This window comes from Hemiscyllium ocellatum, chromosome 1 (genome assembly GCF_020745735.1).
Source record: "Hemiscyllium ocellatum isolate sHemOce1 chromosome 1, sHemOce1.pat.X.cur, whole genome shotgun sequence".
NCBI lineage: Eukaryota > Metazoa > Chordata > Chondrichthyes > Orectolobiformes > Hemiscylliidae > Hemiscyllium > Hemiscyllium ocellatum.
Genome location: NC_083401.1, coordinates 116,379,624 through 116,392,490, shown reverse-complemented (window position 1 = coordinate 116,392,490; position 12,867 = coordinate 116,379,624). Strand labels below are relative to the sequence as shown.

At 42.2% G+C, this 12,867-nt stretch overlaps 1 protein-coding gene across 1 annotated transcript in view; it reads right to left on the bottom strand.

Moving 5' to 3' along the window:
* ccdc149a (coiled-coil domain containing 149a) overlaps positions 1–12,867 on the bottom strand; it is a 136,045-nt gene that overhangs the window by 82,116 nt on the left and 41,062 nt on the right. Inside the window, exon 3 of the mRNA XM_060826638.1 lies at positions 6,153–6,191. Coding sequence (XP_060682621.1) covers positions 6,153–6,191 — 39 coding nt within the window. The remainder of the gene's footprint in view (positions 1–6,152; positions 6,192–12,867) is intronic.

The window sequence follows — 12,867 nt, the reverse complement described above, 5'->3', positions numbered from 1 at the left end:
AAGTGTGTTCCCTCCGGGTGCTCCGGTTTCCTCCCACAGTCCAAAGATGTGTGGGTTAGGTGGATTAGCTGTGGCAAATGTGGAATTAGAGGATAGAGGGAAGGATCTGGGTGGGATGCTCTTCACAGGGTCATGTGGGCTCAATGGGACAAGTGGCATGCTTCCACACTGTAGGAATTCTGGGATTGTAAATGAAAGGAAAGTGCATAGAAGGTTAGTATAAATGGGAGAAAGTTATAAAAGGGCACACTTTAGGGGTCTGAAAGTTGAACGGGAGTAGGTTAATTGGAAACACGCTTGGGTGGATAAAACGATGAATGAGAAATCAGAAACTTTCAGAAGACATGAAGAGAGTGCAAGTTAGGTACATACCCGTGAGAAATAAATATGAGATGTCCAAAGGTATAGTATCCTGAATAATGAAGGATATTGATTAAAAAATAAGGAAGATAAAGAAGAATAGCATCAACTAAAATCAGAAAGAGTATCTCAAATACAGCAGAGGCTGAAATAAGGAAGGCAAAGAGGAAGCTTGTGAAAGGATGGCAGGCTATGTTGAAACAAACAGTAAAATGTTCTTCAAACATATTAGTAGTAAAAGGTCAGTGAAGAATAGAGTGGAGCCCATAAAGAACAAGCAGGGTAGGTTGGTCACTGAAGGAAATGGTTTTAGATTAGATTCCCTACAGTGTGGAAACAGGCCCTTCGGTCCAACAAGTCCATACTGACCCCCTGAAGAATAACCGACCCAGACCCATTTCCCTAACACTATGGGCAATTTAGCATGGTCAATTCAACTAATCTGTGCATGTTTGGATTGAGGGAGGAAACTGAAACACCCAGCGGAAACCCATGCAGACACGGGGAGAATGTGCACACGCCACACAGACAGTTGCCTGAGGCTGGAATTGAACCCAGGTCCCTGATGCTGTGAAGCAGCAGTGCTAACCACTGAACCACCATGCCGCCCGAATGATATGACAGAGATACTAAATGAGTATCTTGCTTCTGTGTTTACCAAATTAGAAGATGGTGACAATGTTTAATTTAAAAAAATACTTTGGTAAGACAAACCAGGGCAGGACTTACACAGTTAATGGCAGGGTCCCAGCAGGTGTTGTAGAACAGAGAGAGTTAGGGGTGCAGGTACATAATTCCTTGCAAGTGGTGTCACAGGTAGACAGGGTGGTGAAGAAAGCGTTTGGCACACATCCCTTCATTGGTCAGAGCATTGAGTACAGGATTTGGGATGTCATGTTATGGCCACATTTGGAGTACTGCATATAATTCTGGTTGCCCTGCTATGGGAAGGAAGTTAATAAACCGGAGAGGGTGCAGAAATGATTTACAAGAATGTTGCCAAGAATGGAGGATTTGTGTTATAAGGAGAGGCTGGGACTATTTTCCATGGAGTGGATGAGACTGAGGGGTGACCTTATGGAGATTTATAAAATCATGAGGGGCGTGATAAAGTGAATAGCCAGGATCTTTTCCCCAGGTTGTGGTCCAATATTAGACAGCATAGATTCCAAGCGAACGGGGAGAGATTTAGAAGGGAGCTGAAGGGCCACTTTTTCAAACAGAGGATGATGCGTATTTGGAGCGAGCTGCCAGATGAAGTGATAGAGGCCAGTACAACAACAACATTTCAAAAAATTTGGACAGGTCATGGAAAGGAAAAGTTTAAAGGGATCTGGGCCAAATGCATGGAAGTGGGACTAGTTCAGTTTAGGAAACTTTGTTAGCATGCATGAGTTTGACCAAAGTATCTATTTCTGTGCTCGGTGACTCTATGACTCTAAAATATCACAGGAACAGTAAGGAATATCAACAAGTAGGATACAATTTAAGAAAAAGAGAACGAAGATATTTTAAGCCAATTTGATTTGGTATTTAAAGTCTATGTGCCCAAATACCAAGAATCAGGAATAAGGGTAATTTTGTAAGTGATTGTTATTGAGTGAGATGATCTGTCGGTGGTCAATACCATACTAGACAGTGACAATCCACATCTCTGGGAGTGATGGAGATAAGAAATAGAAAACAAATTGAAAATGGTGGGTACAGATGATCACACTCAACATGCTACCACCCTCAATGGGCTAACATTTATACCAACCGTGGGCAAGCCTTTGCAGTAGCACACAGTTATATGACAGGATGGAGTTGAAGGGGAGTATATTACCTCAGGAAAGGGGAAATGTTCAGCATGAGGCAGTATTAAAGGAATTAGTAAATGCTGCTAGAATACCATAGAGGCAGCTGTGATAAAGATTGAAGCACAGAAGAAGGAAACAGACGCCATCCAAGTCAGTAGCCTATGGGCAGATGAAGCAGCACAACTGGCCATCAGCACCGGTGGCAGTGGTGGGAGTGGGACTGACTCACATCACATATCTGGTTATTGCATTATCACAGCATGGGAACAATTGATGCTGTGCTACAACCAGCCATGCGGTGTCTTTCTAACAAAAGTACCAGCTCAAGTGGGAAATGTAGATCAGGTAGAAATCTACAAGAGAGGAACAGTGAATATACAGAGGAAGAAAACTGTAGTAATAGGAACCAGGTGGATCTCGGTTGGGGTTGTTAACCTGGGCTAATCAGGGAGCCCTGGCTGACAGATATGAGGTAAAAGCAATGACTGCAGATGCTGGAAACCAGATTCTGGATCAGTGGTGCTGGAAGAGCACAGCAGTTCAGGCAGCATCCAAAGTGCAGTGAAATCGACGTTTCGGGCAAAAGCCCTTCATCAGGAATAAAGGCAGAGAGCCTGAAGTGTGGAGAGATAAGCTAGAGGAAGGTGGGGGTGGGGAGAAAGTAGCATAGAGTACAATGGATGAGTGGGGGAGGGGATGGAGGTGATAGGTCAGGGAGGAGAGGGTGGAGTGGATAGGTGGAAAAGGAGCTAGGCAGATCGGACAAGTCCAGACAAGTCATGGGGACAGTGCTGAGCTGGAAGTTTGGAACTAGGGTGAGGTGGGGGAAGGGAAAATGAGGAAACTATTGAAGTCCACATTGATGCCCTGGGGTTGAAGTGTTCCGAGGCGGAAGATGAGGCGTTCTGACAGATATGTACAGGGGATATTATCATTTAATCCCTACCCTCACTCTTCACTTCTTTTTCTCATAAACATTGCCCCTATTGGGCTTTGCTTGTTATTTGACACCTGGCCACATGAATGCTTTTTCCTAGTTATGGAAATATTGAATAAAATTATTTGCACTATAGTGTCATCCTTGCATTTACACATGCATGTGGGTGCTGTGGGAGAGAGAGAAAAGTTTAAGGAGGAGATTTAGAATCTCCTGCATTCTGGGCACTGACTCCAAGCTGTTTTTCCCCTCAGTTCATCAATGATTATAGTGTGAATCTTAACCAATGATCACTGCAGGAAAATATAATTTTGACTCACAACAATCCAGACCCAAAGTCAAACAGTGTATTCTTTTTTATGATTACCTGTACCCTGCATGGTTTATCTCCTTGTATCTAATCTTACAAATGCCTGAATACTTTACAGGTGTTTGAGCTAAGGCCCAGCAAGTGCATGGAACATTACAGCAACACTTCAGACATACCACTACTTGGTGGGAGGACCTGTGAAAGTGGTGATCAGCAAATAAACAGATGCACCTATGAATTAGGGCTATTACTAACATTGTGGTTATCATCCAGTTGCTCTTGGTTCTATATTTACCCTACTTGGGTCACCACACCAGAAGGACATGAATGAAAATCTAAAATAAGGGGTATTGGATAAGGAGAATATGGGGCTAAATGCATGAGGCATGAGTATATACGGCTGGAAATGTGTTGCTGGAAAAGTGCAGCAGGTCAGGCAGCATCCAAGGAGCAGGAGAATCGACGTTTCGGGCATGAGCCCTACTTCAGGAATGAGGAACGTGTGCCAAGCAGGCTAAGATAAAAGGTGGGGAGGGGCTATGGAAATGTGATAGATGGAAGGAGGTTAAGGTGAGGGTGATAATCCGGAGAGGGGGTGGGGGCGGAGAGGTCAGGAAGAAGATTGCAGGTTAGGAAGATGGTGCTGAGTTCGAGGGTTGGGACAGAGACAAGGTGGGGGGAGGAGAAATGAGGAAACTGGAGAAATCTGAGTTCATCCCTTGTGGTTGGAGGGTTCCTAGGCGGAAGATGAGGCGCTCTTCCTCCAACCGTCGTGTTGCTATGGTCTGGCGATGGAGGAGGCCAAGGACCTGCATGTCCTTGGTGGAGTGGGAGGGGGAGTTAAAGTGTTGAGCCACGGGGTGGTTGGGTTGGTTGGTCCGGGTGTCCCAGAGGTGTTCTCTGAAATGTTCCGCAAGTAGGCAGCCTATCTCCCCAAAATAGAGGAGGCCACATCGGGTGCAGCGGATGCAGTAAATGATGTGTGTGGAGGTGCAGGTGAATTTGTGGCGGATATGGAAGGATCCCTTGGGGCCTTGGAGGGAAGTAAGGGGGGAGGTGCGGGTGCAAGTTTTGCATTTCTTGCGGTTGCAGGGGAAGGTGCCGGGAGTTGCGGTTGGGGTGATGGGGGGTGTGGACCTGACGAGGGAGTCACGGAGGGAGTGGTCTTTTCGGAACGCTGATAGGGGAGGGGAGGTAAATATATCCCTGGTGGTGGGGTCCGTTTGGAGGTGGCGGAAATGGCGATGGATGATACGCTGTATATGGAGGTTGGTGGGGTGGTAGGTGAGGACCAGTGGGGTTCTGTCCTGGTGGTGATTGGAGGGACGGGGCTCAAGGGTGGAGGAGCGGGAAGTGTAGCAACATGACGGTTGGAGGAAGAGCACCTCATCTTCAGCCTAGGAACCCTCCAACCACAAGGGATGAACTCAGACTTCTCCAGTTTCCTCATTTCCCCTCCCCCCACCTTGTCTCTGTCCCAACTCTCGAACTCAGCACCACCTTCCTAACCTGCAATCTTCTTCCTGACCTCTCTGCTCTCCACCCCCACTCCTGCCTATCACCCTCACCTTATCACCCTCACCTTAACCTCCTTCCACCTCTCGCATTTCCAACGCCCCTCCCCCAAGTCCCCCCTCCCTACCTTTTATCTTAGCCTGTTTGGGACACTTTCCTCATTCCTGAAGAAGGGCTCATGCCCGAAACGTCGATTCTCCTGCTCCTTGGGTGCTGCCTGACCTGCTGCGCTTTTCCAGCAATACATTTTCAGCTCTGATCTCCAGCATCTGCAATCCTCACTTTCTCTTACAATAGATGGTATAACCAAGTATCTTGAAAACACTAAGTTCGATACTTGGTTAGTATTGATGGGTGACAGAGCATAACAAGGCATGACATTAAATTGGCTACTTTTTGCCAGACCAAGGGCCAATCAGGGTAGCAGAAGGGGTTTCAGTTTCAGTTAATTAAGAGTTAAGAAAATTAATTATTTTCAGTCAGAAATGCTTTTAGTTAATGTATATGAAGCAAAGCTGATGAACCACAGATATACAGAAACAGGACAAACGGATAGGCCATACTATAAACAAAGATAAAGATGTTTTTTGGGTAAAATATAAACAATGCCTGTTATATGTACTGTGCAAGATAAATAAACTAATACCTGAACATCTGGTCAACATATGGTGTGAACTAATCAGATATGAATTTAATACTTGACTTGTTCATTAAAAGCTGCAAAGTGTGGATCTTTGCTGAAATGGTTTATACTGACAGGACTCTCCTTGGGTTCCCTCAAATAGATGATCGTTATCCTGTTTCAGAGTCTCCTGGTAGTTTGTCAAGTTGAACAACAATTGACCACAGTTTTCTGAAATTTCAAATACCTATCCAGATATTATCTTTAAATTTAAAATAATCCTTTGTTTCATTTTTGGAATATTTCTTTTAACTATATTTCATTTCAGTTGCCCTACTTTGCCAATTTGCATTTTTTTCTATCAGCACACCTCCAATGAGCATTCAATGACACGTATTGCTCATGCTTTATCCTAGGAGATCAACTGGGCTGAAATTAGATCACAGCTGGCATTTATTTCGAAAACTAGGTGAGGCTTATTCCCTTTTGTTGCATGCTGGGTTCCATTCACTTTTGTGGAATTGATGTTGCAGTTAATTATAAAATGTAATTATAGCCAAAGTAAACATAATTTTGTCAAAAACAACCTTCTGTTGGGTTATACCTCACCTGATTCCGCTTTTCTGGAGGGAGGGTAGGATCACCATCCTGTGAAATTAAAAGAAATGATATAAACACAATATTTACTGATTACCTTTGCAACAATTTTCAAAAACTACTTATATTCTTTATATCCCAGCCTCATTCAATTTGTCAAAATAACCAAAATACAGTGTGTCTGTCAATTGATTAACACAATTAATGTGATAAGGTGGCATAATAAATGCGAACTTATTACTAATAGGTATTCCCACCGCAATATGAAGGAACAGATCAGGTACTTCACAAGAGGAAGGAAGAGAAAATTCCATATAAAGCAACAAATGAACTTGAGCACTTCCTATGTTCTACCAGGCAGACATTTTCAGAGTGACATTTTAAAATGGAAGCCTTGGAAGAAACTTTCTACAGGTTTTCAACAATTAAGTAGAACAGATCAAAGAGAATAATCTTTTAAAATTGCATTGCATCAAAAAAAACATTAAGATCCTAGTCAAACAAGTAGCTCAAACTGTGGATTTGTTACATTTTCATTTTGAAATTACAGAGTCACCACAGAAATTCTTTTCCCAGTCCCTGCCTAAGACTTTATAGAACGTCTTGTGGTACATTGGGTAGTATCCCTATCTCCAAACCCAGAATTCCCAGAAGGAAGGTACATTGATAATATAGCCAGCAAGCTGGGTAACTTCAAAATACTTCCAAGGCAGTAAGAGTGGAATATATGACTTACTTGCCTTGTGATGGAATGAAGATTACAGCCCTCACCAACAATTCCTATATTATACAGTGTCACAGAGTCAAACAGCACAGAAGAGGCCATTAAATCCATCAATTCTGCACCAAGCTACCTACAATAATTCCACTTACCAACATTAGGCCCAAAGCTTTGAATGTTTCAAATGCTTGCCCAATTATTTGTAAAAGGTTGTGAGGTTTCACACCTCAATTACCCTCCAATGCATTCCAGATCTCACCACTCTGGGTGAAAAGATTTTCCTTAAATTCCCTGTAACCCTTCTGTCCTTAACTTTAAGATTATGCCCACTTGTTATCGGTCCTTCAACTAAAGGGAACAGCTGCCTTCTATCCACACTGTCCATGGCTCATACCCCAACAGGTTCTCCCCACATCAGCTCTAAAGGAAAATGAAGTAACTCCACAAAGGCCGGTATCCTGTCACCTAGTCACCCTTTATTCAGGCATAGCTAGCCCTTGACTGCAGTACTGCCTCATTCAGAGTCAGGTTCAGATTGTCAGTATCTCTGATACCCTTTTTATATGTCAGCCAGGGCTCCCTGATGGATCAGTTCAATAGCCCCAATCAGGGAACTTCTACTCTATGAGGTCCAGCTGGCTGACCTAGTTACAATCACTACAGAAATAATTTGAATCTATCCAGCCTCTCTTCCTTGCCAAAATGCTCCATCCCAAGCAACATCCTAGAGTATCCTCTCTACACCTGCTCCAGTGCAATCGCATCCTTCCCAGGGCGTGGTGAGCAGAACTGCACATGGTACTCCAGCTGTGGCCCAACCAAAGTTTTGTACAGCTCTAACATAATCTCCATGCTCTTCCAGTCTATGCTATGACTGACACAGACAAGTGTCCTATATGCCTTCTTAATCAGTCCTATTAGCGTGTCCTGCAACCTTCAGGGATCTGTGGACAAACATCTCAAGATCCCTCTGAGCTTCCAAATGTCCTGCCTTCATTGAGTGTTCCCTTATCTTATTACTGTGCCCAAAATGCATCACCTCACACTTTTCAGGGTTAAATTCCACCTGCCACTGATCTGCCTATCTGACCAATCTGTGACTCGGAAGTTGCCTGGGATGGAGCATTTCAGCTATGAGGCTGGATAGGTTCAGGTTGTTTTCTTTAGATCAAAACATGGTGGAGTAAGGGATGGGGAACAACCTGATGGAGATGTATTAGTTTATGAGAGACATGGACATTGTGGATAGAAAACAACTGTTCCCTATAGTTGAAGGGTCAATAACAAAGAAAGCATAATTTTATGGTGAAAGTCAGGAATTATTTTTCTATCCAGAGAGTGGCGGAAATCTGGAATGGACTGTCTGGGAGGGAAACTGAGTAAAAAACCTCACAAGCCTTTAAAACATACTTGGATGAACTCATGAAATAGCACAACATTCAAGACTGTGGCCAAGTGCTGGAAAGTGAGACGAGTGTAGATTTAAAGGTTTTTTTTGTGTCTCAAATTTGATGGCCTGAAGGGCCTCTTCTGTATTGTATGATTCAAATTTGTATCAAAGTTACTACTGACACTTCATTAAATGTGCTCTATTCTACATAAACACGTTTGAAGCTTTGAATACAAAAAGCTGAAGGACCCCCTTTAGTACTTCCTTGATCTTACTACTATATCGCCAAAAAAGGAAAAGAAAGAAAATTGGGCAATGGGTTTTGAGTCATTTCTAATGTAGAGGGAATTACCGAAGCTTACACATTAATCACAAGGTGACACACGATGTTCATCCTAATGTAAGCAAATTTTAATTGAAAGCCACCTTGCTGCTTGTGTAATCCCTCTGTACCTCAAACACACTTTAATTTCATGGCACCATGCAGCAGATTTTCTATTTCTGTGTTTTTGAAAAACAAATACATCTCATTGAATGGCACATCAGGAAATTGTGCATTCTCAGCCTGATAGTCTTTCCAATAATTTTAGGTTCTAGGTGTGTATTTTTTTGGTCTGCTTTCCCACAGCTCCATGCCAGTGATGTAACTGCCAACAGCTTATCAAAAAATATATCCTTCATAAGAACTTGTGGATAAAGTTTCAATAATGCTTTCTTTTTCAAACAATCATATTCATTTTAATTTAATATATTTACAGCTAAAGCAAATACTTAAAAAATGTATTTCTAATAATTTCCACTTACATACTGTGTTGAACATAGTAAATTGTCCCAAGATGTTTTACAAGGATGTCATATTAAAAAACTGATAATGAACAACATAAAGAGACAACAGGGCAAATGACTGAATGCTTAACTGAAGAGATAGGAAGAAAGAGAATAGGGAGGCTAAAAGATTTAGGGAGGAAATTGCAGAAAGTGGGGTCTTGGCAGATGAAGGCACAGCTACCAAAGGAGAAACTGAAATCAGTGATGCTCAAGAGGATAGAATTGGAGGAAAAGTACTCAGCTCAGCTGGTGTAGAGCTAGAGGAGATTGCAGAAATAAAGTTGGTGGATGTCACGGAAGGATTGAAAATGAAAATGAGAACGTCAAAACACAATTCACTTCAGCAAGAAGCTTAACCTGCAAATGGGAAAGGCACAGATCTGTGGAGGACACACAAATGCTAGTGAATAGAAATAGGCCTGTAGAGTTGTCAAGCAGTCAAGTAAATTCCCAATCCTGAAAAAAAAACTTGTTAAAAACCTGTCTGTGTCATTAAAAGTTGAAAACAAATCTCTTCTGGTAGTTAATATTGTTGACATAACCCAATTGTTATCTCCCTCTCTCCTTCCTTCAACTGTTATCTTGTTATATAGGGTTGCTACAATGCTGCTTGATCCACTCCATGTCAGCTGTCATTTTTGGCTTGATTTGGTATTTATTTGTAACCAGTTGTCCTTCCTACTGCAAACTCTCCCCATTTACCCAGGCTGGGTTGAAACTGATACATGCTAGCATACAACAGTGGCTGATTTCTTTAATAGCCAACAAGTTCCAGAGTGGAACTTGATCTGAGGCCTTTACATTTAAGACAAGACAATTGGTCATTGAGCACTCAAGTTCGGAACCCAAAACACTATCATTTGATCAGACTGAGTGACTAACTGCTTTCCCAACCTGCGATTATCTCAGCAGGATATGTCCAACATTCACAGTTTGATTATTAGCTCAATGAGGTGATGAAATTGTTAGCTGTCTCTGAAATAAGGTTATGAATGCAAATTGATATTTTATGGTAAGGGATTAAGGACTTTTAAAGAATTCATGAATGTATCTATTAATTTATCTATGTATTGAAAGCTGTAACAGTTATTTAGATTGTATCTACTTCATCTCAACATGATTCCTGATGTTTACACATGCTACATTTTTGGATAGTTGGAACAAAGGGTATAAAGAAAAAGACTGGTGGATGGAGGAAATGAGTTGGCATTACAATAGCATGATGGCTGTAAAGGACCACTAAAGCTTGTGGGGACATGAATTGGTGCTTGCCCAGAAAAGGGGTCATGGGAGTTGGATGGAGGTAGTTGTTGGCATGGAGGGTATTGGAAGGGAAGTTAGCTGGTATTAACTTGACATAACGACTCTAAGGGACTGTGGGGCAGGTGAGTGAACATGAGTTGGCATTAAGCTGATATGGAAGTTACAAAAGGTTTGGAGGCTGGATGAGGTCAGGAGTTGTCATGGAAAGCATAAGGGGTCAAGGGAAGTGAGTGGGGACATGAGTTGGCATGAATGGTGAATCAGGTAGTTGCCTAGTTTTTCCTAATCACACTTCTTAAAAAATGGCACTACACAACTACAGTCTTCCAGCACCACCCCCATGGCTGTCAATGATACAGCAAGAGACCTAGCAATCTCTTCCTTAGCTTCCCACAAAATTCTGAGATATACCTGATCAGGCCTTAATGCATTTTAAGACCTGCAGCATCTCCTCTTCTGTAATATAGACATTTTTCAAGACATTGCTATTTATTTACCCAAGTTACATAGCTTTCCATATCCTTCTCCACAGCCAAGATTTGGAGGTGCTAGTGTGGGACTGGGGTGGACAAAGTTAAAAAAAATCACACAACACCAGGTTATAGTCTTGAAAAGGCCCTGAGTTACAGCTGCACATAAGGCAGTAAGTTCAGTTTGATCATGACAATGACATTTTGGTGCAGGCACTAATGTTTGATTTTAAAAATTAAATCTGCAGATAAATAAAATTGGATACTTTCATTGGACCAATAACACATATGTCCAGTTTCACAGCTTTAACACTCTAAAGAGACTGATTTTGCAGCAAGCAAGTATTGTACTTTTCCCTTGCCCCTAAGCGTTTTCCTATCTTTTTCTGATCAAAAGTTGCCTTCTGTAATTTGCAGCGCTTTTCATAATCACTAGGTGTCTCAAAGCATTTGGCTTATTTTGGTGACGATACAAGTACAGGGCTGTTCCCTGCTCCAGTACGTAAAGTGGCAGGGCCAGTGACGCCCACACAGCTGCCTGCATCAAAAATGACGCAGATTAAATCCAACAAGCAAGAATGACACCGTGAACTGGAAACTGCAAGCAATGCTGTATCCAAAAAAACACATTGCTTTTTAAATTGAATGTAGTAATATTTAAATAGATAGCATATGTCAGATTTAATGCATTATTGCTAACAGTGTATGTGGCATGGATTAAGTGTACTTGAGAAAAGAGCTCTCAATTTGTAATTTCCAATAGCCAGGTATGCAACTGGTCTCTAGCTTGTTTCTGCCAGGTTACACAGTCAGTTGGTCATTGGTTTCATCCTTTTAGCTCATGAACATATAAAGTAATAAAACAAGTTATTTTAGATCATTACTGCAGGAGATTCCTAAAACAATCATTTTAACATTTGCTGTAACTGTAATGTACCAAAATGCAGAATTTTCATTTTCTATATTTAATTCACTCATGGAATGTGAGTGCAGTTAGCTGGGCCTACATTTACTGCCAACCCTAGTTGCCCTTGAGAAGGTGGTGCTGAGACATCTTCTTGAACCGCTGCAGTCCATCTGCTATAGGTAGATCCACAAAACCATTAAGGAGGGAATTCCAGGATTTTGGCCCAACACAAAAGGAATAGTGCCTGAGTGCCTTGGAGGGGAGCCTGTAGGTGTGGTTTTCCCATATATCTACTGTCCTTATCCTTCTAGATGGAAGTGGTTGTGGGTTTGAAAGGTGCTGTCCAAGGATCTTTGGTGAATTTCTGCAATTCATCTTGAAGGTCATTTACATTGCTGCTGCTGATTATTGATGGTGGAGGGAGTGGATATTTGTGGACATGATACCAATCAAATGGGCTGCTTTGTCCTGGATGATATCAAGCCTCTTGAGTTACTGGCACTGCACTCATTCAGGCAAGTGGGGAGTATTCCATCACGCTCCTCCCTTTTAGATGGTAGACAAGCTTTGGGGAGTCAAAAGATGAGTTACTCCCTGCAGACATCCAAGCCTTTAACATGCTTTTGAAGCTGTTATATTTATTTGGCTTGTCCAGTTTGGTTTCTGGTCAATGATAACTTGCAGGTGTTGGTAGTGGGGCTTTCAGCAAAGGAAACATCATTGAATGTCAAGTCATGATGGCTAAATTGTCTCTTAATGAAGGTGGTCATTTGTGTGGCATGAATGTTACTTGCCACTTTTCAGTATTATCCTGGATACTATCCAGGTCTTGCTGCACTTGAACATGGACTGCTTCAGTACCTGAGGAGTCAGGAATGATGTTGAACACCGTGCAATCATCAGTGAACATTCTGACTTCTGATCTTATGATGGAAGAAAGCAACTGAAGAAGCACGAGAACACTACTCTGAAGAACTCCTGCAGAGATGCCCTCAGAACAAGAAGACTGACCTCCAACAACCATAACCATCTTCCTTTGTGCCAGTTATGACTTAAACCAGTGGAAAGCTTTCCCCGTTTCCCATTGACTCTGGTTTTGCTGGGACTTCTTGAGGCCACACTCTGTTGAATGTGGCCTTCATGTCAAG